Source organism: Opisthorchis viverrini (genome assembly GCF_000715545.1).
Source record: "Opisthorchis viverrini unplaced genomic scaffold opera_v5_36, whole genome shotgun sequence".
Classification (NCBI taxonomy): Eukaryota; Metazoa; Platyhelminthes; class Trematoda; order Opisthorchiida; family Opisthorchiidae; genus Opisthorchis; species Opisthorchis viverrini.
In genome coordinates, this window is record NW_008751692.1 from 835497 (window position 1) to 860881 (window position 25385).

At 44.8% G+C, this 25385-nt stretch overlaps 1 protein-coding gene across 1 annotated transcript; it reads left to right on the forward strand.

Annotated features, from left to right (window-relative positions):
* Positions 1–4633: 4633 nt before the first annotated feature.
* On the forward strand, positions 4634–25141 carry T265_13089 (hypothetical protein; the record flags this gene model as incomplete). The annotated part of the gene is made up of 13 exons (XM_009167146.1): positions 4634–4727; positions 4767–5078; positions 7237–7401; positions 8822–8995; positions 9446–9649; positions 12285–12485; positions 12903–13064; positions 13447–13605; positions 15212–15367; positions 15631–15922; positions 19281–19588; positions 21999–22187; positions 24580–25141. Coding segments are annotated over 13 exons (2706 nt in total), but the record flags the coding sequence as incomplete, so codon positions are not given.
* Between the last annotated feature and the right edge of the window lie 244 nt (positions 25142–25385).

The window sequence follows — 25385 nt, forward strand, 5'->3', positions numbered from 1 at the left end:
ATCCACTTGGGCCATCTCTTTCCCCCCTCCCCCAATTGAGCGCACTCCCTGTTTGACTGACCCTTATAAACAAGTAACTAATAGCGAGTAGGTCGTACACCTGCGAAGCTTTCTCTGCAGAGGTGCAATCGAACCTGGAGGAAGCTCACGAGCTGGAGTACTTCCAAGCGGCCTAAGCCTATACAATAAGAAAGTCAGGGCTGAGTTATGACTGCAGACCGTTCGGTCAGTACTTTCGCCCTAACAGCCGAGTCATCTTGGACTCTCAGAATGTCCGCCAGTGAGCCCAACAAAACGATAGCCATCATGATGATGATGATGATGGACGCATCCGCCGCACGACCGAAAACTCGCTTTCTAATTGCCTCGTTACGGAAACGCTGACATGGTCTATGATTTTGATTGCTGAAACCTGAAAACATTTCAGTTCTGCTGCTCCAACAGGCCAAATCTCAGCCATACGACAAAACAGCCCGCAATTTAGCTTGATCCACACGTTCCTTGAGATTCAGTTATGCACCACTTTGACGCCATAGGTGTCTCAAATTAGCAAGCGCGACCCGAGCCTTGCAGATTCATGCATTCACCTCATCTGCCACACTACAATCAGAACTAATACAACTTCCAAGATACATAAGCGTTCAACAACTTCCATTACCTGCCCTTGGATTGTAGGTGACGTGTTTAGTGACTGCATGTCCAGGAGCATAACCCTACGCTTTGGGGATGAAAAATGCATGCCAAAGGACGGGATGACTTTGGTCAGTTCATCCAAAAACACATGCACCCTGTCCTCCTCTTCGAAGATGAGAACGATGTCTGCACATTCCAGGTCGACAAGGCTTTCGTCACAAGCTATTTGAACACCGGAGTTTTGGAGACCTTCCAGCGCTCTTCTCGTGATTCCATAGTTTACTAATTCAAACAGGAATGAGAGAGTCGGCAACCCCGACGGACACCACTTTGTGTACAGAAACTTTTGAAGGGCCCGCCGCATACTCTCACACGTCCGGAAGTCTGGGAGTACAAAGAGCTTTTGTTCAAGAACTTCCGGGGCATTCCTTGGTGAGCAAGCGTGCCAAGCAGATCAGACCGGTCAACCGGGTCAAATACGCCTGAAAATCCAGGAGCACTAGAATTTTGGGTTGCTTATACGTGCGTTGTTCTAGCACTTGACGAAGTGTGAAGATTTGGTCAACGCAACCCCTACCAGGCCGGAATCCCGCTTGCTGCTCGGAGTCAGTGTTTCACGAGCCACCATAAGATGACGAAGCCCTAGTGATGCTAACCGTCTCGTTACTACCAGAGTCAAGCTAACCCCCCTGTGGTTACCACACTCATTACGACCCAGTTCTTGAAACTGGGCACTATCACCGACTCTCTTCAGTTGTCTGGGACAGACCCCTTTTCCCATATGCAAGCAAACAGATCAGAGGAGCGCTGACTGAGGACTTCACCCCCGTCTTTGAACAATACGGATGGGAGTTCATCTGAACCAGAGACTCGGTGGCGTTGAAAGAACATTAGCAGTCATAAGCCTCAGAGGCCGTTGGCGGTTCCGAATTCACCGTCCAGGTTTCTATGTCACCTGTGGACTCCAGATGGGTGACAGCTGGTGGCAATTACAATTGTTGTTTGAGGTATTTGGCCCAATGGTTGGGGCGTTCTTATTTATTCGAGATATTCACTCCATTCTGATCCTTGATGGTTTCACTCACAGGTGCTTTCCGGGGGCCGGTCGCACGGATCAACTGAAATAATATTCGGGCATTACCGGCTTTCTGGACCTCTTCTATTTCTTTGGCTTTCTGTGTCCACCATACTTCAAGGTCGGCTCGCGAAGACAAACACACAATCAACTGCAGCGACTGAAGCATTAATCGAAGCAATCAATATACACCTTCATTCAAGGAAAAAAATAAACATCGGTCAAAATAAGCAACTCGGACCCAAAGCTGACACCTGGACACCGGCGGTCGGGGTTGAATGCTGGAAAGAGAGGGGGCAATCTCGTCCCAGTATGAGTCCACATCTGACGGTGGAGCATTTGGAAGACTCTAGAAGATTATTCTAGTAAAATCGTCTAACATCCGGATCTCAGTTGCTAAGCGACTTATCCGCACCTTACGCGACCCAGGGAAATGTTGGGAGAAGCGACTCCGGACAAGCGCGTGGTCAGAGTCCACAAATGTGTTCCGAAACGACTGGCAGTCAGCTATTGATCCGCGCCATCGGTACGTGATGGCAATGCGGTTGATTTGCGTTTGTGGCTGGTCTGTCGTTGGAGGACACCATGTGGCCAGACGACTTCGGCTATTTCGGAAGTTAGTACTGCATAAAAACAGCCTGTGATCAGCACAAGCTGAAGCAATCCTTCAACACTGCCCGTACGTACCGAGTCCAATCCATGTCGACCTCCTAATTGGGTCTCAGGCACGTTAAGCCTGACCACTTGCGCATTCAAATCTCCGGCAACTACCACGATATCTGAGTCTTTAGCTTGCCGCAGCAGAGCATTCAAGGCGTCTTTGACGGCGTCCTAGCGTAGTTGTGGCGTAGGCAAACACGATAACCAGACATCTATCAAATTGCCGCCCGTGAGACTTCTTTGCAAACGTTGCCAGACGAACCGTACAAGGGTGACTATGAACAGGTATCCAGTCAGGGAAGGATACTTCCACCCGGTCGTTCATGACGATACCAACCCCTGCACATCCCGCCGCAGCAGCTTCTGGATCATCAGAGGTGCGCAGCCGGAAGCGAGTGAAGAATGATGGGCCAGTTAGCTCAATCACTGTGCTTGCATCTTGAATTCTTGTTTCTGAGACACAGCACACATCAGTGCCAAATGAATCCAGTGTGAGCAAGAGCAGCTTGTTGTCCTGCTTGTTTCGGAGTGCGGACATTGAAGGCGGCCAGATAGACTGGGTGTTGAGACTCGAAGATTGATTCGGAGATATCTGAGGATGTCGGCACCATGTGACGAGCAGATGCTGCATGCAAAACCGATGCTAGACGAACGGAGTCATCAGTCCTAAGTTCTGGATCTACAAGGAGAAAGTTATTAATGGGGTGGGGAGAGGGGGGTTGAAAAAGTATGTGAAAGAGAAAGAAGGGAAGCTTCAGCAGTAACCTGTCTTCGCCTACCCGCCCAGCTGTATGCAGCGAGTAAGGCGACCAGGATGGTGACACCACGCGACGGCTGATGTGACATGAGTTTATTGTTAGACGTGGGTACCACGGCTGTATGTGGGTTGAGATACTGTCATGGCACCCACACAGGAGGATGATTAGTGTTTTCAACCAAAGGCTTCGGCAGTGGTTTTTGGTGCGGAGTGCAAATGTATTACTATTTCTATGGAACAAGTTGCCACATGTTCCAGCCCCCAACCTGGAGGACTGGAGACTGTCCGTCAGACCTCTAACCATTGGCCAGCCTGGTACGAGAAACTCTATGAGTGTCGCGGGGACACCCCTTATTATGGCTCAATGGGTCGCTGAGGTGTGCAAACCGCCACACTACGGTAAGGTCAGTCTCTTTGTGACAGAAACGCTAGCCAGAGTGGCATCGACAGGAAGGTGCCAACTTAAGAGTGCAGTAGTTCATCGGGCGAAGAATGAGACGAGGTCAGTGCTGCAGTGGAGCACGGTAATGTGGTTGGATTGGCTGAAGAAACACATGCGGGTCAAATGTTTGAATGTCTGTGGATGTAGCACAACAGGTGCAGCATTTGACCATCAGTGCCTTAGGAGAACATCGGATTAGTGTACTGACTTGTGTCGACCAGTTTTCGGAAGTGACTTGTCCACAATGGGTGGACTGATTACACTATATAAGTTGCACTGGCTTGATCACGTGCTTCGTATGCCAGTCGACCGGATTCCTGGGAAAGGTTTTTTCGCATGGCCACGCGAAGGGTGGGAATGAGCCAGGAGAGGCCAGACGATTACTTGGTAACGAAGTATGAGAGCCATTACTGGTAAACTCAGCTGCGCTGGTTATCGCTGTCTTCCTGAAATGGAACCCCGAAACAGGACGCCCCGATGATTAGAGACATCGACAGACACGGCCTAGTCGTGTGATTGATGGCGCGTATTCATCCAATCTGTTGCCTTCAATTCGTAGCCTCCCCTCCCGAAATCTTGAATGAGAAGTCTACTGACACCCCTGTATTGACGCATCAGTTATGTCGGCTACTGCCTCCAATGAGTATCTACCCCAACCCCTTAATGACCAGTTGTAGCCATTGTATGGATTTTACAGCTGCTACTGTTAACGCTGATGGTGTTGTTGTTCCTGCTGCTGCTGATGATGATGATAACGGTTGACACAAGTTTGGAGCAACATAAGCAGTAATAGTAATGACTAAATGAGGAAACGGGGTTCTATACCAAAAGTATTGGAAAGAGGTTTGCGACTGTCAGTGAATGATGGCTGGCAATGGGGCGACTCGTCTTTCGATTACTGTCCGTTACTGTGTCATCGAAGCTTTTGCACATGAGCTGTTTTTTTCTTTCGTTCCAGGTTGAGACGCCAAAAGGCCGTGTTCTCTTCCAAGACCCAATCGCGTGACAGAATAGACAATCCATAATCGAACATGAGTGCCGAAACAATCTTAGAGCCTTTGTATAGGAAGCTGGCTACATTTTCCAACACCACGCCCGCCAAATACGGAGCTCATCCCCGCTCAAAACCAGGGGCTTCAATTCTGTTGTCAATAGATGAGGTAATCAGCATCGGTATTAACCTGTATTTGTAATTGTAGTTCATAAAATCTGTCATAGACCGCTGTGAGTTCATCCGTGGCAGGGTTCCACAGCTGGAACTGGAGTTGAGCACTGCTCTCGCAGACGTTCTGGATACTGCAAGTCTCTTCCGCGTTGCAGTGGAAGCATTCACTGCCATCCCAACTGACTCTACGAAGGATATTGAGGTCCAACGTTCCGCCGCGGCTATGCTTTCTTCACTGAGTAGACTTTTTATCCTATTGGGAATTGCTGATGCTGCTCTAATTAGCGACCTTGTCCAGGAAGTCAGAAATTGCGTTCAAAAAGTTGCATCAGCGACTTCACCAAAGGTAGGTTACATACGGTCCACCTCAGTTTAAAGTTTACAGCCCATCTAGTTGATATCATTCGCTCAACCTTCAGTCAATGCATTTCGTTTTTAAGACACAAACCATAGAGTATTCTCAACTATATGTGCATGGGGCCCTTGTAAGGTACTGTTATGATAGACCACTCATGGTCACAATACAGTTCATTCCTCTAGGATTATCGTGCTTCAATTCTCATTCGCTAGTGTTTTATTCCAGCTCTGGTGTACACCTTTTTCATATTACGTTTTTGAAACACCTGGGTAAGGTTCATCACGAAATTCGGCAGTGATTGTAACGTTCCTCTGCAGAAATCTCAAATTGCCTTGATGTTCGGCTTTCGTGCTGGAGTTTAAGTGCCCTTTAGGATACCTTGGCTTTGTATCGATTAGACTTTTATCGAGAGATTTATCGACTCATTGTGAGATGGAGCCAAAGCAGTTTCACCTGGACTACCTAAAACGCCATTCATGTATCATTTCCCAGCAACTTCCCCATCATACTCTACCATACATTTTTAAGCTCCTTATCACCTTAACCTTATCAAACCAGAGCCGATGCAACTGTGGCTGCGTGTGTGTATTCTTCAGTGGCGTAGTCTTAGTAAGATTTATTATTAGGTAGTCGAATGTATGCATTTCTCGCACAGAATATAAACTACCCTAGTGTCATGACCGATTCTAACATATGAAGACAGGTCAATGTGCAAGTCGGTGTAATCTGCCTCTATAACAATATCCTGCAGAAATGGTGTACGTGGTACCAGTACCCGTAATCTTATTCAGGTATACGGACATCCGACTGACGGGCATTAAATAGCAACGACAAGAGTGTCTGATTCCCATCCCGAAACTACAGTAAGCTCAGGGATACGCTGGAGTTATAGCAAAATGAGCAAATGTCTGATGTAAATAAAACAGCAACCGCATGGATGAACCGAGATTACTAGATTGCGGTAATTAGAAGCGAAGACTCCACCACTAGGTCGGATGGTTGTTTATTTGAGGGTGTCTTTCAAATGAGAGTTCGCATGCTTAACTAGAGAAAATTCTCAGGAATTGTAACACGATCGTAATAAAGGGTGGGATTTTATGGGTCGATGACGCGTCGTATTCATTGCGACGTCAATATTAAGTCGAAAGGGCACGCAAATTTCCTGCGACTAGTTCTAGCGTACAACCACAATGTGGTTGTCGGTGTCTCCTCAGCATCTCTTGCTCCCATTGGGAACACATCTTTGTCAAGAGGTTCCCACGATGTGTATTTGACGCAAAAAAACTCATAACCTCTTCGAGTAAAATGAGCGCACTTTTAGGGTCCGCGTGTCAATTTCACCGTCTTCCTCGACATACGTTAACCACCAGATTAGGAATCAACTAAGAGGTCATGTTGGAACCAGTGGATATCTCGGATCAACTAGGAAGGACACTGGTCCCATTCTTTACATCAGCTGACTCATCTCCTACCTTGATACCAGTCTTTTTTCCCACATATGCGATGACTTTGCTAAATCTTATTCTGTTTCATTTTAAGTGGCACATAACGTAGTACCATGTACTAGGCTTTGTGATATATAGCTGTCTATGATGTCCGTAATTTCCAGTGATTAGAGCGCGAATTTACTGACTTGAAGCTCCGCGGTTCGAACCTGACCTCTACCTCTCGACTTCTCTTATCAAGGCTTGGGCAACCTGGCAGTATCCCAAAAGAGTGTTGAGCTGGACAATTTATCTATTTATTTAATTTTCACCGTTGTACCTTAATTTAATGTGTGGATAGTTCTTGGAATAATGGTCTTAGTGAGTACCATAAATCTGTGGTATATTCTGCATTTAGGCTTCCACTGCATAGTATGCCATTGAAGAAAAAAATCATCCGAATACTCATCGGTATTTCGATTTCCCTTCTTCACCTCTGTAACATCTTAACTGAACGGACTAAATATATGCCAGCTCCGAAAACAACGTACATTTCTGCGTTGGTTATTCGTTCCGACGTGTTTCATCAGGCGAGTATTGTGTTTCTTCTGAATGTTTATCTCTGGCATATCCTCGTCTCCTCGCTTCTCCTTGCTGTGCACTATGAACACTCTCTTTGACATGAACAAACAATGCACTTACCGTCATTGCATTCTTTTTAGACCATCGCAACGGAATCCGATGCTTTCTCCATACGCACCAACCAACTGCTCAACCTTCTAAGCAAAAGATCGGCGGAAGCTGTGAATCCGGATTTTCAAGAACAGTACAACAAAGCCCGTTACATCTTGAAAACTAATGGCCGGTTGTTGTCAACATCAGCTCGGGTAACCTTTTGGACTTAACCCTGATGTGTTTAGCATGACTGTTGACTTTCGCTTATCCCACAGCCGCTTGGCTACACGAGCACGGCTTCAAGACCCACTGTATTAGTAGGAGTTTGGGTGAGCTAGTTTTATCCGGTGACAAGACAACATAAACCGTTAAGGACGCTCTCAATTTTATGTTTGAACACATCCTACACTTTTGCGAAATCGTGGGCTAAACACTACTACTTGTTCCAAAAAAAGAATCGGTGGCACATATTCGCAAACCAATTTGGTTTTAACGGCAGAATCAACTGAATCTCACCTCAATCTCGTCTATGTTATCCTTCAAGAAAGGATACTAAAGAATATCATAGAAGAGATGTTGAGCTGGGATTCAACTGAGTCAGCCTCTAAAACCAAATGAGTGTCTGTCAAATTTCTTACAGTTCGAGTTCAAGTAGAAACGGAAACTTTAGGACTGCACCTACTAGTTGGGCCCCAAGAAGAGCGAAACCGGTCGTGGACTGTCAGAGTTTCCAGCAACCTTGTGAGCAGTTTCCTTCAAGAAAAAAAGAGTTGTACACTTGTACGATGTGTCCTGGCTTTTCAGTTTGTTGGGCACTGTGAACTTCATATGGAAAGTGCACTTTTTCGATTACGTATGCAGATGTACCCATCCGGAGCGGCCAGGTGAAGGAAAGGTTGTCTTTTCAAAGGGATACAAGGAGACAGGTTTGCCAAAATAACCACCCTATTGACATATAGTCGATCAAATTTTATTTACCCCATGACTTCAACGTCCCTAAGCATTTTGTCAGCTTGCATGTTTTGTTTTGGCACTGATACAATGCTGCCACAATCTTTATCACCTATATCAGAGAGAACCACAAACTATGCGGGTTTTAAATTCTCGTGTCTCTACACACTGACTTTTGTTGTTTTCTTCACCCATTAATACTGGTCTGCGGGTCATTCATTTGGACCCACATTTGCCACAAAATGACACGATCAAAGATGTGCTGCATTTTGTTGCCATGTCACCTCGCACGCATTGGAAGACCAGTCCGCCGGTCTAGGATCGAAAGGTGATAGAGAAGTTCTAGTGATCATTTCAATAGTCATCTTGTAACGTCAACCGTTGAGAATTCCAGACCTACCGATTAGAGCAAAACCCCTTGGCCAGATATAAAATTGTGCGTACATAAAGGCACACCCTTAATGGGGGGTCAACTATGTGTTAGAAAATGGTTTTCTAAAGTACGCACCACACAGCCAAAATGTATGAGGAGTTACCACTCACTGTTCCTTTTTATTCACGTATACTATTGTATGTAAAGTCTTACTAACCACATCCATTCGTTTCATGTTTGGCAACTGACTTTCTCCGAACAAAGCTGCAATCCAGCTCCCCAGTTATATTTCACTTTTTTGCTTTCAGGTCTGTCTTGAACATCCGGATCATATTGGTGCTCAGAACGCTAAGGAATATGCAACCAAGTCTTTGTTGGATGCATTAAATTTGATTGATTCGATGCTTGAGGACAATCAAAGGCCCGCCGCAATCCGGATGAAGGTATCCGGCAAGTTGCTTGACGATATCGAAGAATTCGAGGTATGAAGCGTTCGCAGCAGTTCCCGTGATATATTCGGTGGTGCATCCTTAAACATGACTTTTATGTTTATGCCATTAGAAAACGGTCATCTTTTATCCGAAGGGGTTGGAAAAGGTATGTAGGATGCTGTGCAAGTGATGACTGTCACCTTTGCTCATGTCCTCTCGTTTATTTTCCTTGGGAGGAGGTGTTTTCCTGTCTACCTTGGACTAGTCAAGGCCAACCATCTCCTCCACTTGCTGCTACTAACAACAGCCTTTCGCGACTATTTAATTTGAAGTGAATTCAGTGTCCAGAGCTTTCAACTCCAGTATACTGGTAAAATGGTTAATTTACGCCTGTCCAATTGTAAGTTTATCGTGGTTTACTTTCTCGTGGGTGCTCTCTTTGTCCGCCACATCACAGTTTACTACTGAATATCTTTTGCTGACTTTCCACTACTCACACAGAATAACGCTCTTGTCGATACCAGTCAGGCCGATAACAAACGTCTTCGCGCAAATTTGGAACAACACATGAATCAACTTTTACCATCCGTTTATCGACTAGCCGATGCGCAACAAACTCAGTCGGCTGACAAAAAATCGGTCTACACACAATGTAACAGACTTCAGCAAGCGGTAGGCGATTTGGTCAGCCAATACAATCGAGAGGTAAGCAATGTATTCATACCATTTAGTAAGGCTGGTACCGTTCGAAAATAAATGTGATAACTTATAGCATTGTGTTTAGCACACCTAGAACATGGGTACTCAGATCATGAATCCTTCGCACAATCATACTTAGAATGACACGTGTATTCGGGATTCAAGTACAGATCGTTTGTGTGTAACGGAACAGCGGATCGAGGCTTAAACACCAGATAGAATCAAACTGGTTTCTCCTGCTCGCTCACTTCACTCCAACACCCATAGATGTGTGAAACTTTGTAACCGATTTCGTTCGAACGCATTCCATCACAATAGCTCCTCAATTTTATGATGGAACTACTTATGAGGGACTAATAAATGCTCACCCTGCCCCCGTCTGGGTTCAAGTTGTTTTCATTCAACCCGGCCAGCTTGTCCTCATACGCTCCACAAAGTGCAATGTGAGCTCGAGATGGCTCATTGGTTAAGATGCGAACCTACTGACCGGAAGGTCCGTGGTTCGAACCCAACTTCGGAATCTCTACTGCTCCTACCTAGGTTTGGACAACCTAGCAGTACCTGGGGTGGCATAGCAGCTAAGCACCGAAAGCGTGTTACGAACGATTGTCATTTTATTTATGTTAGTGCAATAATAGGCGGAAACAGAATTCTAAAGTCCATGGGAATTGTAACTAATTGTAGCTGTCAGGTTAGATGCTGTGACAACCTATGACATATGATCATGGTGTCTTGGCTTTTCATCCCTACCAGTTACGGCTGCATTGTTGTGTTAGTTTAGTGGCGAATGACAGAGCAAACATTACCGCACAATAACCACTACGCTTGTGCTGGTCATTGGTTTAATTGATTGGTTTAATTCATCGGCCATAAATCGCTCACCTGTTCCAGTTGTTCCTGTTTCGTTCATCCATTACAGGATGAATTGCAGGGGATAGCTATGTGTCAGTGGCAATTAGCGAACCACTTCTTTGACGATTCTATTCACCCGTGGAGTATAGCTTGGAAAATTTTATATTGAAGGAACCAGTAGATATGCCATTGGTTACGCGACTGGATACATATGTGATTAAATCTTTACGTTTACCACGCTTAAATAAATGGACAAATCTGTTAGACACTCGGCTCGACACAGACGTTATTCAGTCACGCGACCATTGGTATCTCTTCGTCAGAACTATCGGGTCCACCGCTTACCTGTCTTAACCCCGTTTAATTAGTCCAGTTTCGAAATTATTGGTCAGGTCATATTGTGCAGTGTAGCTGTAGCCAATAATTTATAGATAAGGGGATTACGGTGTGCATGTGCTACGTATATCCGAAAGAAATACGTTCATAATCGAACCTTGCCCGGTTAGTTAAACCGGAGATAGAACACACCCGGTAGGCTGTGACCCAACAACAGAAAGTCCAACTGAATAATCTATTATCCAGTTAGTTTAGACTCTAAAAGAGGTCCTACTCTTGTATTTCCTCACCTGTGCTTCTTGGGTCTGTTTTTTGTCCAGCCACTTTACTGTACTTTTTTAATTGCCTTTTTGTTGGCACTAGAGACCAATGTCCATGACCACCGTTTCCCGTCATATAAGTAGCCTAACTGCCCTACTTAATCAAAGACCACTTGTTTTTTTTCCCGAGCTACCCAGCACTTCGCAAGAAACTGTAAGCTTTAGTAGATGGTAAATCGGTATGTGTGGAACGTTACTAAGCAACTGGTGCTTATCTTGGCCGAAGAGTCATACAAATTCTTGACAAAACATGTCTAAACTGAAAAACATTAATGTATAATAGGATGTTGGTATCCCATATTGTTCAGTGCGCATCCACCAACGCTGTGGCCCGCTGCGCCACACAACTCACCGGTAGTAATTCGACTGGTGATGAGGCGGTTGCAATACTAGCGACCATCTTGACCACCAGACTGCAAAATCCTTCGTATGTGGTGGGTTACGTTCTCATCTATTTGGCGCCTCACTTGGCTAGGTCTTTGTGCATCATACTCATAGTCGGGGTAGACTGCTGTTCCAGAGAAGGATCCCGCTGTATACCATCGGTTGGTCACTTGTGGTTCGTCAGCATCATACTGACCTTGTTGATATTACGACACACTGCTGTCCCTCTGTGTCAGACGGACGTACTTGAAAGGTCTCATTTCCGCATCGATTAGAACATTGGAATCCCACCCCCATCATAATTCATTCTCTGTATACGTTTCTCACTAGATGGGGCTTTAATCCAAGATACAACTGGTGCGTCAGTTAGGTGAATCTCCCTCAAAAGGCTGGTTCCTCCAACGGAGTTACTTACCGTAGGACGCAGTGACATAAAAGATTTGATGTACACCTAAATTTCACACAAAGCCGGTGGGATAATAAACCAGAATGATTATCGGATAAACTCAACTTACGTAGTGGCATTTGCCATTTTTCATGTCGTCCCCGAACGTATGTGTGGTGCTCCCTGGCGCACCAAACAATTACATTCGTGACAGTGATATTTCGGATATTGGCCCATGATTGCTGCCGTTTTGGAACATATCAAAGCCACCCACCAATATATATACCCACAAACTCTGGCCTCAGGCATCCGATCGTCCCCAGCTAATTAATTGGGTAACATTTTTGTTTCAACTTTCTTCCAGCCTGGGAATCGTCCGGCAATGAACTCACACATGGAAGGACTACTGAGCATAACCTCAGGTTTAAAACAGCTCCTCGGCCGGATCGCAGTTGACCATGCTACGCAAACCTTGCTGAATAAGGACCAACCATTGATGGTACTCAGGGATGCTACTAAATTTGGTAACGAACAACGAATGGATGCAGCTGCCCAAAGCTTTCAGGTAGGGTGCTTTACCCTGTGTTGAAGAAGCAGGGGCGCGTCTTTTTTTACTGCCGTGCTTCTTTTCACTGTTTTCCGCGGCCAACAACCAACTATTCCGGTTGAATACCCCGAAGTTAAAACACTACTGTTTGATACCTTTCACCATGGCTAACGTTTCCGTAGTACTCTGATGCCGTGGTTTGTCCATCCAAGGTGCTTTTTCTCACCGTCCATGATTTAGTTAATGCAAATTCCGAGCATTCGTAACGTTTCCGAAGTACTCTGATGCCGTGGTTTGTCCATCACCGTCCGTGATTTAGTTAATGCAAATTCCGAGCATTCTTATTATCGATTCCACATGATCCACTTTGCTACCATGCTTGTCCCGTCGGTAAGCTGACCGCGTGCGCAATTCGCAATTTCTTATCCATTACAGGAACACTCCGCTGCAATGGTTGCAGCGGCCTACGAGGTTTGTGCCCTAACTACCAACGAAGAGGCTTCCAAATCCACTCAGCTGGCATGTACTCAACTCGAACAGCTCTGTCCACAGGTGGTTGGATCCGCGTACTTATTGTTTCGATACCCCCACTCAAGGGTATGTTTTTACTCCAACCGTCGCGCTGCAATTAATTTTAGCTTTCGCTCCCGGGATTTGACCCATTTTTGTAATGCGCTGTTAGACGCGTGTTAATGATAACTTTTATATGATCCCATCCGGCAACGTTATGCTTCCTTCCCTTTGCGTTTTACATCCATCTTATTCATCATTTATTTACTTTTGACCACCTATCCGCTACTAATGACAGGCGATTTAGTCACTGGCATTACACTTTCCCTGATATTTTCTACACAGTTTCTGGCACAACGCAACGCTCATTTTTTCGACCGTATACAGTCATTTGTGAATCCGATTATCCAGAAATTGTATACTTCTTTTTCTTTGTTTCTGTCTAATCGTACGCTTTCTATTTCAACAGCTGGTGGAGGCAAACTTTGACGCATTCTGTGAGGCCTATGAAAGCACCGCCAATCTTTTGTCCGCGTCAGTGAACGAAATGACCAGTGTTCACGATGTACTGGCTGTCACAGATGATCGCATAAGGACGGATTTCCGAAAGGCAACAGAGGCCCTGTCTGTACGTCAGTTTTTGGCTTCTTTACGTTCTTTTTTCTGTAGCCGTCGGCTGTTGACTGCCCGTGATAATTTTATTTTTTCCTGAAACGAGTGGTTCATGTCATATAATATTAGTTTTTCGGTCGAGATTGCATCCTGTAACTGAAGATAATCTGCTGAAGAGTTGGAGAGCGTTGTACAGCTGTTTTATCCTTGTTGACAGCCCTTCTCAGCATGCAACTTACAAACGTCCCAAGATATTGGAATCAGCAACCTCTTGGCTAGTAGTTGAAGACCAAACCCTTCAGCTACGAATGCCCTATCAGCAGTATGACTAACTCACACCCGGAATTTTCCGCCTATGTGTGAAATACTGCGTTGAGACTGTTATCGAACAACTCGCTCTTAGTGGATCTTCATCTCCATGCATTTCGTCGTATGATTTTTGTTACGTATTCAGTCGATTAATGCCTGAGTTTCCATTGACAATCGTATTAATTCTTAGGATCAAGATTAGTTCTAAGTTGTTGGCGTCACCTCTTCAGAACTTTCTTTTTTACATCAGTCTGGTGAATGATGTTTTTAGGCAGCGCGTTACGCCATATTGGCACTGTTGCCGCACTGCGATTGGCTTGCGAGACACCTCGAACCCTGTTCATCTAGACAATGAACGTCGTATAGAATGGTCGTTAGTTTGTTCGCTGAACTGGGCAATTTTATTGCCAGCGTTTCATCACCAATCAAGGTGACATCATCAGTGCGTTATTGGGAAGTGTAGTGGTGCGTAGCAATGGGTTGGTTGATGTACGTTCAGTAGTGTTGCGTGTGTGTCAATATACGTGCTGCTAGCCGGGGCTGATCTTCGATCACGGTTGGTTGTTCGGTTGCGTGGTTCCATTGGCTGCTCTGTTATCCTGTGTCCTGGTTCGTCGATGCCCATGCGACCTCTGAGCTTATCATCCGCGGCTCTCGTACTCTGGTCGATGCTAGAGTAACCGTTGTTCTTGCCCCTTCCGAGTTCCAGCTTGTGACCTTTATTAATCTGACTCCAAAGCGTTCCTTGGTTTTTTTTTGTGGATCCGATATTCGCTTCTTCTTGAGTATTCCTTTTGAGATGTTGATCCTTTGCACTTAGTGGTGCGTAAATTGGATCCAGCTCAATGCATCGGCTGATTGAGTCTGCCATGGAGTTCCATGCTTCCAGAAATTCCTTTTTGTGTCTCCGTGTGCCAAAATTTTTGCATTTTTCAGATTGAATTTGTGGTTTTCTTGGTCCTCATGTGTGTATACTAAGGATAGAAGGTCATGTCTCCTGACGGCCGCGTTGTGTTCCTTTATTGGTGTGCATAACTTCCTCCGGGTTTGTCCAACATAGAATTTGTCGCGGTTGATTTGGTATTTCACATTGTTCCTCTTGGTTTTGTCTCGGTTGTCCTTCGGTCTTGAGATTAGTTTCCTTAGAGTGACATTCGGTTTGTAGGTCACGATGGTTCAATAGGGCATTGAGAACTGTGTTTCCTCTTGAAAAATAACAATCATACCTGGTATGTTAGTTGGGCTTATTTGTCATTTCAAACGCTCCGTTGTATCCTCACTTTGACCATTGTTCCATCTGCTATTTCTTATAGCAACGAAGTGAAACAAAACTGCATCGGGCTTCCATTTCAATGGAACGGCGCTGCATGTACATATGTGAAGTCGTAATGCATGAGTTGGAGAACCACCGGAACAACCGTGAGTACGTGCGTAAGGTGACGGAGAGAGTAACGGTACTACGAGACGAGGTAAGTGAAGCCGTCTTTTTTATCCGCATTTGTTCAATCTTATGGTCAAATACACCAGTGCATCACAACTGTAGGGTAGATCGTTGTTTATTAGGGGTTGTGTGATGAACCGATTTTACTGCTGCAGTTGATGATTTGTTGTTGGGTGCTTCGGTATTTCTGGACTAAAAACTTTCCATATAACTTTACATAAACCGCTAGGAAAATGACAAACACCTATAGGATGCGGATGACAAAACCCCTTGTATTTTCATCCCCCTCAGTACACTCAAACATTCAGCGAGGTATCTCGCGATACGCTGAGCTATATGGCAGCCAAACAAACACCGGATGAAGCGCGTTTTCGTGAAGCCGCGAATAATCTTTGCACGGCGGTGCACGATGTACGACTTACTGTTCTCAGCGAAACCGGCCACTCGGCCGATATCGAGGCGCTTCAACCACAAAGGTCCACGAGTTCCGTAACGGATGAGGAGTTGGGTGGAGTGCCGCCGCCAGCTGATGGGACACCGCCTACAAGATCTAAGCCGTCCGAAATCAGCTCACCTGATCGACGTAGGTCTATGTCAGCTGTTTCAACCAGAGTAGTTATGTTTCACGGTCTCTGTCATAATGTTAAACGTTTTCATCTCTGTTTACACACCTGGATTGTTGTATACAAATATCAGCAAACCGGGTAATGGTGCGATGCAGATCCTTTGATAGTTGTGCTACAGGTGTTTGATGCACACGTGCATGTACTTCGAGACACTTTGACACTGACAAGTGTGGACAGTCACACCTTTCGGAACACTTGTAATTCTCGAAATTCTGGCTGGCAAGACTGGATGACCGTTCACCACAGGACTACTTGGTTCAAGTCTTCAAAAAAGACCTTCAGTTCTTTTATGTTCATCCATGCGTGGAAGCCGAGTTTAAAGTGGATAAATAATCGAAATAGTTATGTACAAGACGAGTAATCTGTCGGGTTATCAGAATAGGTGTCATGTGAAGCGTCGTTGAGCAAACTGCTCGCTGTTTGAGTACAATATCTATCGCATTTGTGTCATCGGGCTTTCGTTGTAAGTAGTCTACCCCCGTGATCAGTGTTTACTCTGTACGAGACCTTCCTTATGGGTTACTAAAGAAGCTAATCTGTTAAATTTGTGTGATGACTTTGTGTACGTGATATTATGTGACTTATTCCATGTTTGTATTGATACCCTGTCCCACCATGCATTCGCGGACTCAAATATTTACATTCTCGAAACAAATAACCCGGCTGTTCTCGTTGACGTGCTTGGATGTTCGAAGACAGTATAACTTCACTTTAAGTTGGTTGCTTGTGATGGACCTGGAGCCGTCGTAATTCCCATCAACTCTGATGGTTTCATTTAGTAACAGTTCTTATAAATTCTCATGTATTTTGAGTCAACGGCGCTGTCCAGCAGCTCCCAATCCAGCTCTATTTCTCACCCTAGGAACGTAATAATGAGCCTTTCTTTCCAGATGTAGTTGCGCTTTATACGCATATTCTGTTGAATTTCCAGGGTACGAAAGACTCCGAAGTTCGTCTACGTCACCGTAGAAGGACGGAGAGTCACAGTGTACGTTGTCAGATGACCGGACACGTAACTGAGAGTTGACTGGTTTGTAAAGGTCACTCGTACCGGCACCAATGCGCTCCATGAACGGAGTGTTTGTGCGAACATCTTTCACCCCTAACTGGTTGAATAAACAAGAATTCATCATTTTGTCTCACTTCACATACTTCCATATTTCCGAACGCGTGGTACTTAAGAAAGCAAATGAATCCGTTTACTGGTTCCCTAAATGAGTCGGATGTAAACCACAGCCCACCAGATGATCGTCGCTGCTTGCGAGTAGTGCACATGCAGTTTGCCAAACGGAATACTCCATCTAATTGGATACATCACTTACTCGTCGAATTTTCAATGCCTCTTCAAAGGTCTCTTCAGCGACTCCAGTCCTGAAGAGACGCTTCAGTCTATCTGCATACTGATCTGTTCAAAAAGAAATAAGTTACATGGGCTTTGTTGTGTCAAGTGGTCATTTAACATTGGATCACGTGGCGTGAACTGCGTGCTTGCGTGAGTGGCAATCTATTCCGTTGGGTATTCATAGTCGTGTCTGGAAGGCTGTGAGTTCGGACTCCTCTAGAGGGTCATGAACTGTATGCTGCTGATACTTATAAAAAGGAATGAAACAGCTGCGCAGCTCGTTTAGGTTCCCCCCACCATTTCCAGAGAATAACTCTCTTCTGAGGGAACACGATCAACCTAGCTGGGAAGAATTTTCTCCCGTTTAAAGCAAGGCACCTCTGTTTGCATGCACAATAAGGAGAAGCGTGATGGGCACAATTAGGTGATTTGGCGTAATTCTACCACCAGGAACCAACATTCTATAAGATGACTGTTGTTGCTCAAAGGCATGCTCTGTTTCGTCGTATCATTTCGGAGCAGAATGGAAACAAATTCTGTCTGGTCGCTTGCTTATGGTGCCGTGCAGTGGGAGCTTCCGCTCAAATGCTACCGCAAGATTCATTCCCGACGATATTCAAGATACCAAAGTGTCTTTCCTTACAGGTGGCGGAGTAGATGGAACCGTGGACTAGTAGTTCTATCCCCACGTGCACACCTTTAAATTGGCTGCTGCCCGCGTCCTGATTGCCACAAATAAAGACGTAAAATACTGAAACTACGGTGGATTGATGGGGGAAAACTTTGCCCACAATCCATTACCTACCTTCCTTTTAGGGCTCATCATTTAAGCGTGGTTCCAGAATTTCGTCTTCAGATGTTTCCCACTCTCCCTTCATTTGGCCAGGACTGTATGCAGTATCTTTTTTTCACAAGTTGTCTTTTGATAACGTTAACGCGTATCGCATAATCAAACCTCAGGCTTCAATGTTACTTAAATGGTTAATAATCTCTCCATTTTCTCCAACCCACATCGGATGCAGTAACTGATAACGAATTGGAAAAGACGCTTGAATCTGCTTTCGCATTTCTTCAGTGGGATGTACCTGAGCAGAGTACGACCCTTTCGGTGTATCGGTTCACTTCGTTGTGCGGTCTGTGGTGTTTTTTGTAATGCATGCTGCCTGCCTACAGTGCCTTTATTTGTGTGCACTCAACACACCCGCGGGTTCCGTCTTTATCTGTATACGGCTAAACCCGAAAAGAACACCAGCACCTGCACCCTTGTCTTGTATGCTGAGTCATTCTTGGGGCTAGAATCTAGGACCTTGTGCCAACAACTTGAGGCTCACCTTCCACTACCATCATATTAGGGGCATTTTTGCAGACAAACCCGTAGTTTGGGTTTTGATGTTATCGTCTTTTTCGCAAATAAATACTCACCACTTCTCCTCAGTTGGGTGCAGAGAGCTCTTAAACTGCGGACCTTCTCTTTTCCGCTTGATAGCCTGTCATTTTCGTGAGAGCAGGGTTAGCCAATCCTTTTTGAATTGTTCATTCATATTAGCATATCGTGGAAGACGTAGCTAACAATGATATTCGTGGATCATGACTTCCATTTTGAGTTAATTCGCAACGCCTTGTTGGCTTACCTCTGAGAACTTTTCTCTCAACCACAACACAGTTATGGCCCAGTTACTAAATCTAAACTATGGCACTATATTTAACTTTCTTTCAAACATGCTGGTTTTGTTGCGCGTGGTTTTACTTTTCTGAGTTGATTTCATGGGCACAGGACTCATTCATCTGCGCATGTTGTGTCGTATTTGGGATTGAACCCAGACCATGACTTGCATGGGACCCGCACATTGTCATAGATTCAAGTATTTCCTGGGCTCATGTTGTCCTCACTAGATTTGACTGCCTTCCCTTCCTGTGGCTTCAGTTTCATCTTGCGTTTTCAATCACTTTTACACTGGTAATTCAAACTTCAGCTTCTCGGAGACAATCAGGATCCAGTTCCGTTGATCAAACCGGTGGGACTACAGTTGCTCAAGAGAATCAGCTGTCCGAACGTGCTGAGCTGTTTGCCATGATGACTGGCCCGGAAAAAGAAACAATGGCCCAGGAGTTCGCGGGCTTTTTGGAAGAGAAAAAACGTTTCATGCGAGAGGTTGTCAAATGGGATGATTCAGCCAATGAGATTGTCGCTTTGGCCAAAAAGATGTGTGTTATAATCATGGACATGACAGACTTTACTCGTGGCAAAGGTCCTCTTAGTTCGACAATGGACGTGATTGAGGTACGTTATGGTTGTTCAGGATAGTCCCATATTCGCTCAGCGGCATCTGCTAGTCATTTCCATTTGTATACGGTCCTGGCTTATCCACCGTAATCAAATATTGCCACTCCCCAAGCCTGTATGTCGCGTGGTCGGAGTTAATTTCCAAGCTACAGTGCAAACAACTTGAAAGTGGCTGCACGTCGTCTCTTAAGCCTATAAGAAAGCTGTCAGTTGAACGGTGGGTTTATTACTGGAAGCAGTTCGACGGGCCGGCCACTAAAAGGCATTTCACTGGTGGTAGAAAACTTTGGGCTATTTTAATGGTGAGCCGGAGATAGCTCAGTGGTTAATGCGTTAGCTTACTAACCGAAAGGTCCGTGTTTCTAACCCAATCCTGGCATCTCAACTGTTGCTGTCTAGATTTGGGCAATCTGGCAGTATCTCGGTCCGCGTGCTTTCTTTTGACACAGCAGCTAGACACCGAAAGTGTTACATCTGGACGATTATCATCATATTCCTATCTTAGTAGTTACCTGCTGTAATAAATCCCCCTGGAAAATACCGTTCTTCACGCTAAAAATACAAAGTATCCGAGGTGAAACAGTATAACACCCCTTCAATAATGACTTCAAAGCCAGCAAATAATTCAGTGGCATTTTTCAAAGGAGGAAGGCACCGAGGGGCAATAGAGTGGAACTGAAGAGAAAATGGTGTTATGCGACATTGGAGAGATGTTCACTTTTGCGGGTATTTGTGGTAAATGGATCCGGTTGTTCCGTTTATGTAATTCTGGATTCGAGTTGTCATACGCAAACAATCTAGGCAATAGTCACTACAAACCGTCATTGTATCATTATGGGAAGCACCGTCCTTCTGCGCCTTTGCTTACCTCACTGAATCTGTGGTCAAACCCGGACCGCATAAACCCGTTTACCACTAAAAAGTACGCCTCTTTATTTGCCCGCAGTCATTTTTGGCCTGCTACTTCGGCTTGATGGCAAAATTTCCTCAAACTAGGCCTTGACAAGATATGCACTACTGCACTGTGCCTCACTGAAACAGGAGACAGTCAAGAACAGTGTTGGCTAGGTTTCCTATGAAGAAGAACGTTGGTAGCTCAGATAGAGTAAATGGTTGTTGGTTTGTTCGCTGAGCAGGGTAGTTTGGTTGCCAACGTTTCACCACCAATCGAGGTGACACCATCAGTTCACTTATACCACCTCGATTGGTGATCGAATCGTGAGCAGGGTGGTTGCTTGCCAACCACCACCAATCGAGGTGACACCATCAGTTCACTTATACCACCTCGATTGGTGATCGAATCGTCCAGTTCAGTGAACAAACCAACGACCAGCTGGCCAAGTGTGTAGTGCATTGGCAACACCTACTGCCATGATCCGTCTTCCAAAAGCCTCTCAAGATATACGGTTATAGAAAGAGGCGGGTCGGTGTACTTCCGAATTGGAAGAAAAATACTTTTGCATTTCAAAAGTCGCACCCAGGAGGCTTTTAATGTAGTCAACACAGGTCTTACCGAATTATGAAATAGACTCTACATTTCCCATCCTAAGGATCTCAAGCCTCTTTTTGGAGCAAACTTTAACTTGACACTTTGAGTTGATATCAATCCACCAATTTTTATTCTTTTATGTGTGTTTGCTAATCCAAAACGAAGAGAGAGGTATCAGGTCCCCTGTTCGGATGGGTAGCCCATCGAGTCTCCTTTGACTGGGGACGTTGGTGTGTGCTGTCCATGGGGACAGTTTCCGTTTGAAGAGACCGCTTTTATTGTTATTGCCTTATTGAATATGCCACTATCTTTTGTTTCGTCTGTTCTACATTTACTGTCCCTGTGATTCATTTGAAATGGTGAGTTGGTGTTATTCCTAGGACGCTGAGCTGAAATTTGAAGGATCACTGCTTTAAGGCCGGATCATATACAAACGCGCCCCTTTTGCTTAAGTCCTCAGTTCCAAAGCTCGCCTCACGTGATCCCGTGCTAAACAGCTCCTCGAGTGACAGCTTCTCAGATGGAAGAGCCAGGCTAGCTATGGGATTTTCTCTCTTTGAATAGATTACTAATAGTTTGCGGGTAGCGACATTTTCAGGTTTTACTTAATATTTTCGATACATAAGTGATGTCTGTCTATCGGCGAAATATACTCATTTGCATACTGGTTTGGTTTCAACGGGAGACTCACCTGGAACCCACCTGAGAAACGGAGAAGCCCCATGCAGCTATTTAGGATCGGTGGCAACGCTCATTTCAAAAATTTCTGAGTTCATTCGATACCGCTAACCTCTACTTAGTAGAGGTAGTTCATGCCATCCTCATTCCTCATCTAATGGGTTGCATGTTTCTTCTGCCTCCATTCAGATATTTGACTTCGAATCCTCAGATTTTTTCTCATTTCTCATCTCCTTTTAGTCCGCTCGAAAAGTTTCCGATTTGGGAAAACGGCTAGATCAACTATGTCGTCATATTGCCGACATGTGTCCGAATTCTGCTAGCCGCCGGGACTTACTGGCTTATTTGCAACGAATCACCCTTCACTGTCACCAGCTGAGCATCACCAGTCGGGTTAAAGCGGGCGTTCAAGCTGGCCGTGCAGAAGTGGTATGTTTTTGTTTCTGTTACATGTGTCATCATGTTATCAGGTTAGCCATAATAGACTACAGTTTGTTTCCTTATTCAATGATTCGGATCAGCGGCTGTTGTAGAATGGTTGCACTCCGATTCTTTTCACACCTCATTTATGTTCCAAAGTGTCCAAATCCTACATATGGTTCCACAATCCAGATGACCCGTTGCTTGTCATTACTGCTCTGACTTTCCTCATCAAGCTATCAGACGAGCCCTTCAGGCATGTATAGTATCGTGTTAGGTTCGGGTCAGCCGATCATTTATTTCTCACGCTTCACACTGGGTTATCGCCATAAGCCCGAATGTCCTTGTACACTTAGTTCTGTGAGAATATCCGTTTGTCGAAACGTTTGCTATCCACTGTTCTTCCCACCGTCTCTATTATGATGTCCAAGGTTCTCCTACAGAGAGAATGCTGTGCATGCGTACGTCAGCTGTACAGAAACGGCTTTCTTTTCATTAAAACTGCACCAGATAGACTTACTGCTGTTCCAGACATACTTTTTCGACTGGAGGTATGATTTACCAGGCCTTGATATCCCGGCTAGTTGCACGATGCGACTGCTAACTGCCATTTCGGTTTATTTTGAGAACTGCCCCACACTCGTGGCAACCACTTTTTTCCATTCGACTCGGCTTCACCTTTCCGTACTTTCAATGAGGTCATTTAATACAATCGAACCGAACGGAGTTGTATCCTTTCTTGTGAGCTGCAATGTGAGTGAGCAACTATGTTTCTCATCCGAGTGCAGTGGATTCATATTGCGATTTTCAAGAGTACTTTTTTTTAATGTTTTTCTTAACAAATCGACGTCGATCTATTCCTCCAGTGCGCCGTCACCTCGTATCGTTTTCGTAGTCACACTACTTGTGTGTGTGTCAGTAGAACATTCCGATGCTCATAAACAGCCTCGTCTGTTGCCTCTGACTGCCTTAAATGAAGACTTCTTTGCTTTATTGACCTTTTGAAGTCTCCTAATAGTCCTACCGTAAGTGCCTGCCTGGATGCCCTAAGCGATATAAGTTAACTACCGTATAGAACTTTCTTTTGTGTGCAAGACCGCCGTAGAATTCTGCTACTGCAATTCGTGTGCGGCGCAAATACTACCATATCTTTTGTCGCTGTGGCTTATGAAATTGGCTTCTCTGCCATTATGTCTTCTGCTAACCGTCTAACCGTTTTCTACTTCCACGATAACCCACTTATGCGCACTCTTCCAGGATTTAAGTTTAACCTGCATTTATTTGTTTTAACAATGCCAATTAACCTTGTGTTAACGCTCACCTAACTCCTGATTTGTGGTTTATCTGTAACCCTCAGGATGCCACGGCTCTTTGCCTGTCGTCCTTTCCTACATGTCCGCTTTCCTCATTCCTTCTCATGGCCTACCAGGATTTACAGCTGCCATCTTTGTCTAGTTGCCAAAGCTGTTTCTCGTGCTATTTTGATGCAACACTACTTATAAGTCTCTAGAAACTCTTCGATAGCCCACTACCGGTTTCGCCCTTCTTTTGTCTCATCAAATAGTAGCAATCCCAGAGTTTCCATCAATCTTATATAGGAAAAAACAATAGACTTATATGGGATTCGGCTCGCTACCAACTTAAATTGCAAATGAGTTTATTCTTCAAAAACTTGCCTTTGGAGCCACCACATTCACCACCTCAAGTATTTCGGTAATATGATGGAGCTAACAATGTATATTCCAAGGTCAGGCTTGACTGTTACGTACATTCTGCTTAAGGGGAAACTGAACGCGGTATAGCGTGTTAGTATTTTTCCTATTATTACTGGCACCAACGAGGTGCCTCAACTGCGAAACTCAGCGATAAATGAGCCTCAACTATAACTGAACTGCCTAGAGGGCATAACTGAAACACCATGTAGACATCCTATACTCAATTCCTTCGTCTGTTTGAGACATCCTGTCAACCTTAGAACACTGTTACTATAGTCATGTTCAACTCAAACTTCCCTCTACTGATGCTTCAGTGTTTAGCCTTGTACAGGCACAACCTATCTTGATAATGTATTTAGATCTTAGCTTGATCGGAACTAGTCTCCTTTGTGGAGGTCATCTGGGAGTTTAATCTTGAGCAGCTGCAGTTCTTCCATGTACTTCCTGATTCGATCTTTATGGATTTACTCGACACTTAGATACCTTCCTCACCTATTTGCATTCGAGTGATGTTCCGATATGCACTGTTCATTTTCTTATCCGAATCCGTTTTTTTTTGGGAGACTGTCGGTCTTACCACTCCTTTGGGAATCGTAGCTTCTACACAAATGCACAACAGCTCTCATCTACTTCTATTCGCTCCGTAGCTTTCCCGTTCTTTCCTTTGATTGCTATTCATTCATTAGGTTGAGAACTCTACGGCGCTCGTGCAAGCTGCGCGCAATCTCATGACGGCTGTCATTCTGACCATCAAGCAAAGCTACCTTGCTTCCACCAAGTATCTGGGACCAGACAAAAAGCCCATAATCCACTGGCGAATGCGCGCCCCGCCAAAGAAGCAGCTAGTTCCATCTCCCACAGTGAGTCCAGAGCACGGAACTGTGGATAGTAGTACCTCTGACAGTCATTCTGCAAATCTCAGCGAACTGTCACAATTCGATCATATTCCCACATCAAACCCGCCCAATCTAATGTGATGGATTGCCGCAAATCGCAAAACCAGGACTAATTGGAGTTTCTATTACTCCTACTTCATTGGTTAAGCATATCATCTATTCATTCATTCCAATATATTGTTTTTTTAATCTTTTTAATTATTTTCCGAGTTTGCGTAATGCTTTCTTAGATTTATTCACTTTTGGCTTTTGATTTTTTTTACTATAACATTCCGTCGCACTTTAGCGTCGCTGTGCTTGATTTGCTCCACCCCATAGCTTTTTGTACTTCCTTACGCACACGAATAAATCCCTTCTACCATCTTTTTTGGTGCTTTCGGGTCCTCATGGGTCAGGCAAACAACCTATGGCCTTATCTGTGACTCACTTTGACCTACTAGACAGCTGACCTAGGACGAATCACGTTGATTTAGTTTATTCACTGATTGGTCACTGTACTTGCCATCTGTTCTGGGTACTTCCGGTTTTATCCGTCCAATCACAGATCACCTGTGACTGATGTATAAAAATAGTCAGCATCACAAACCTAGAGGACG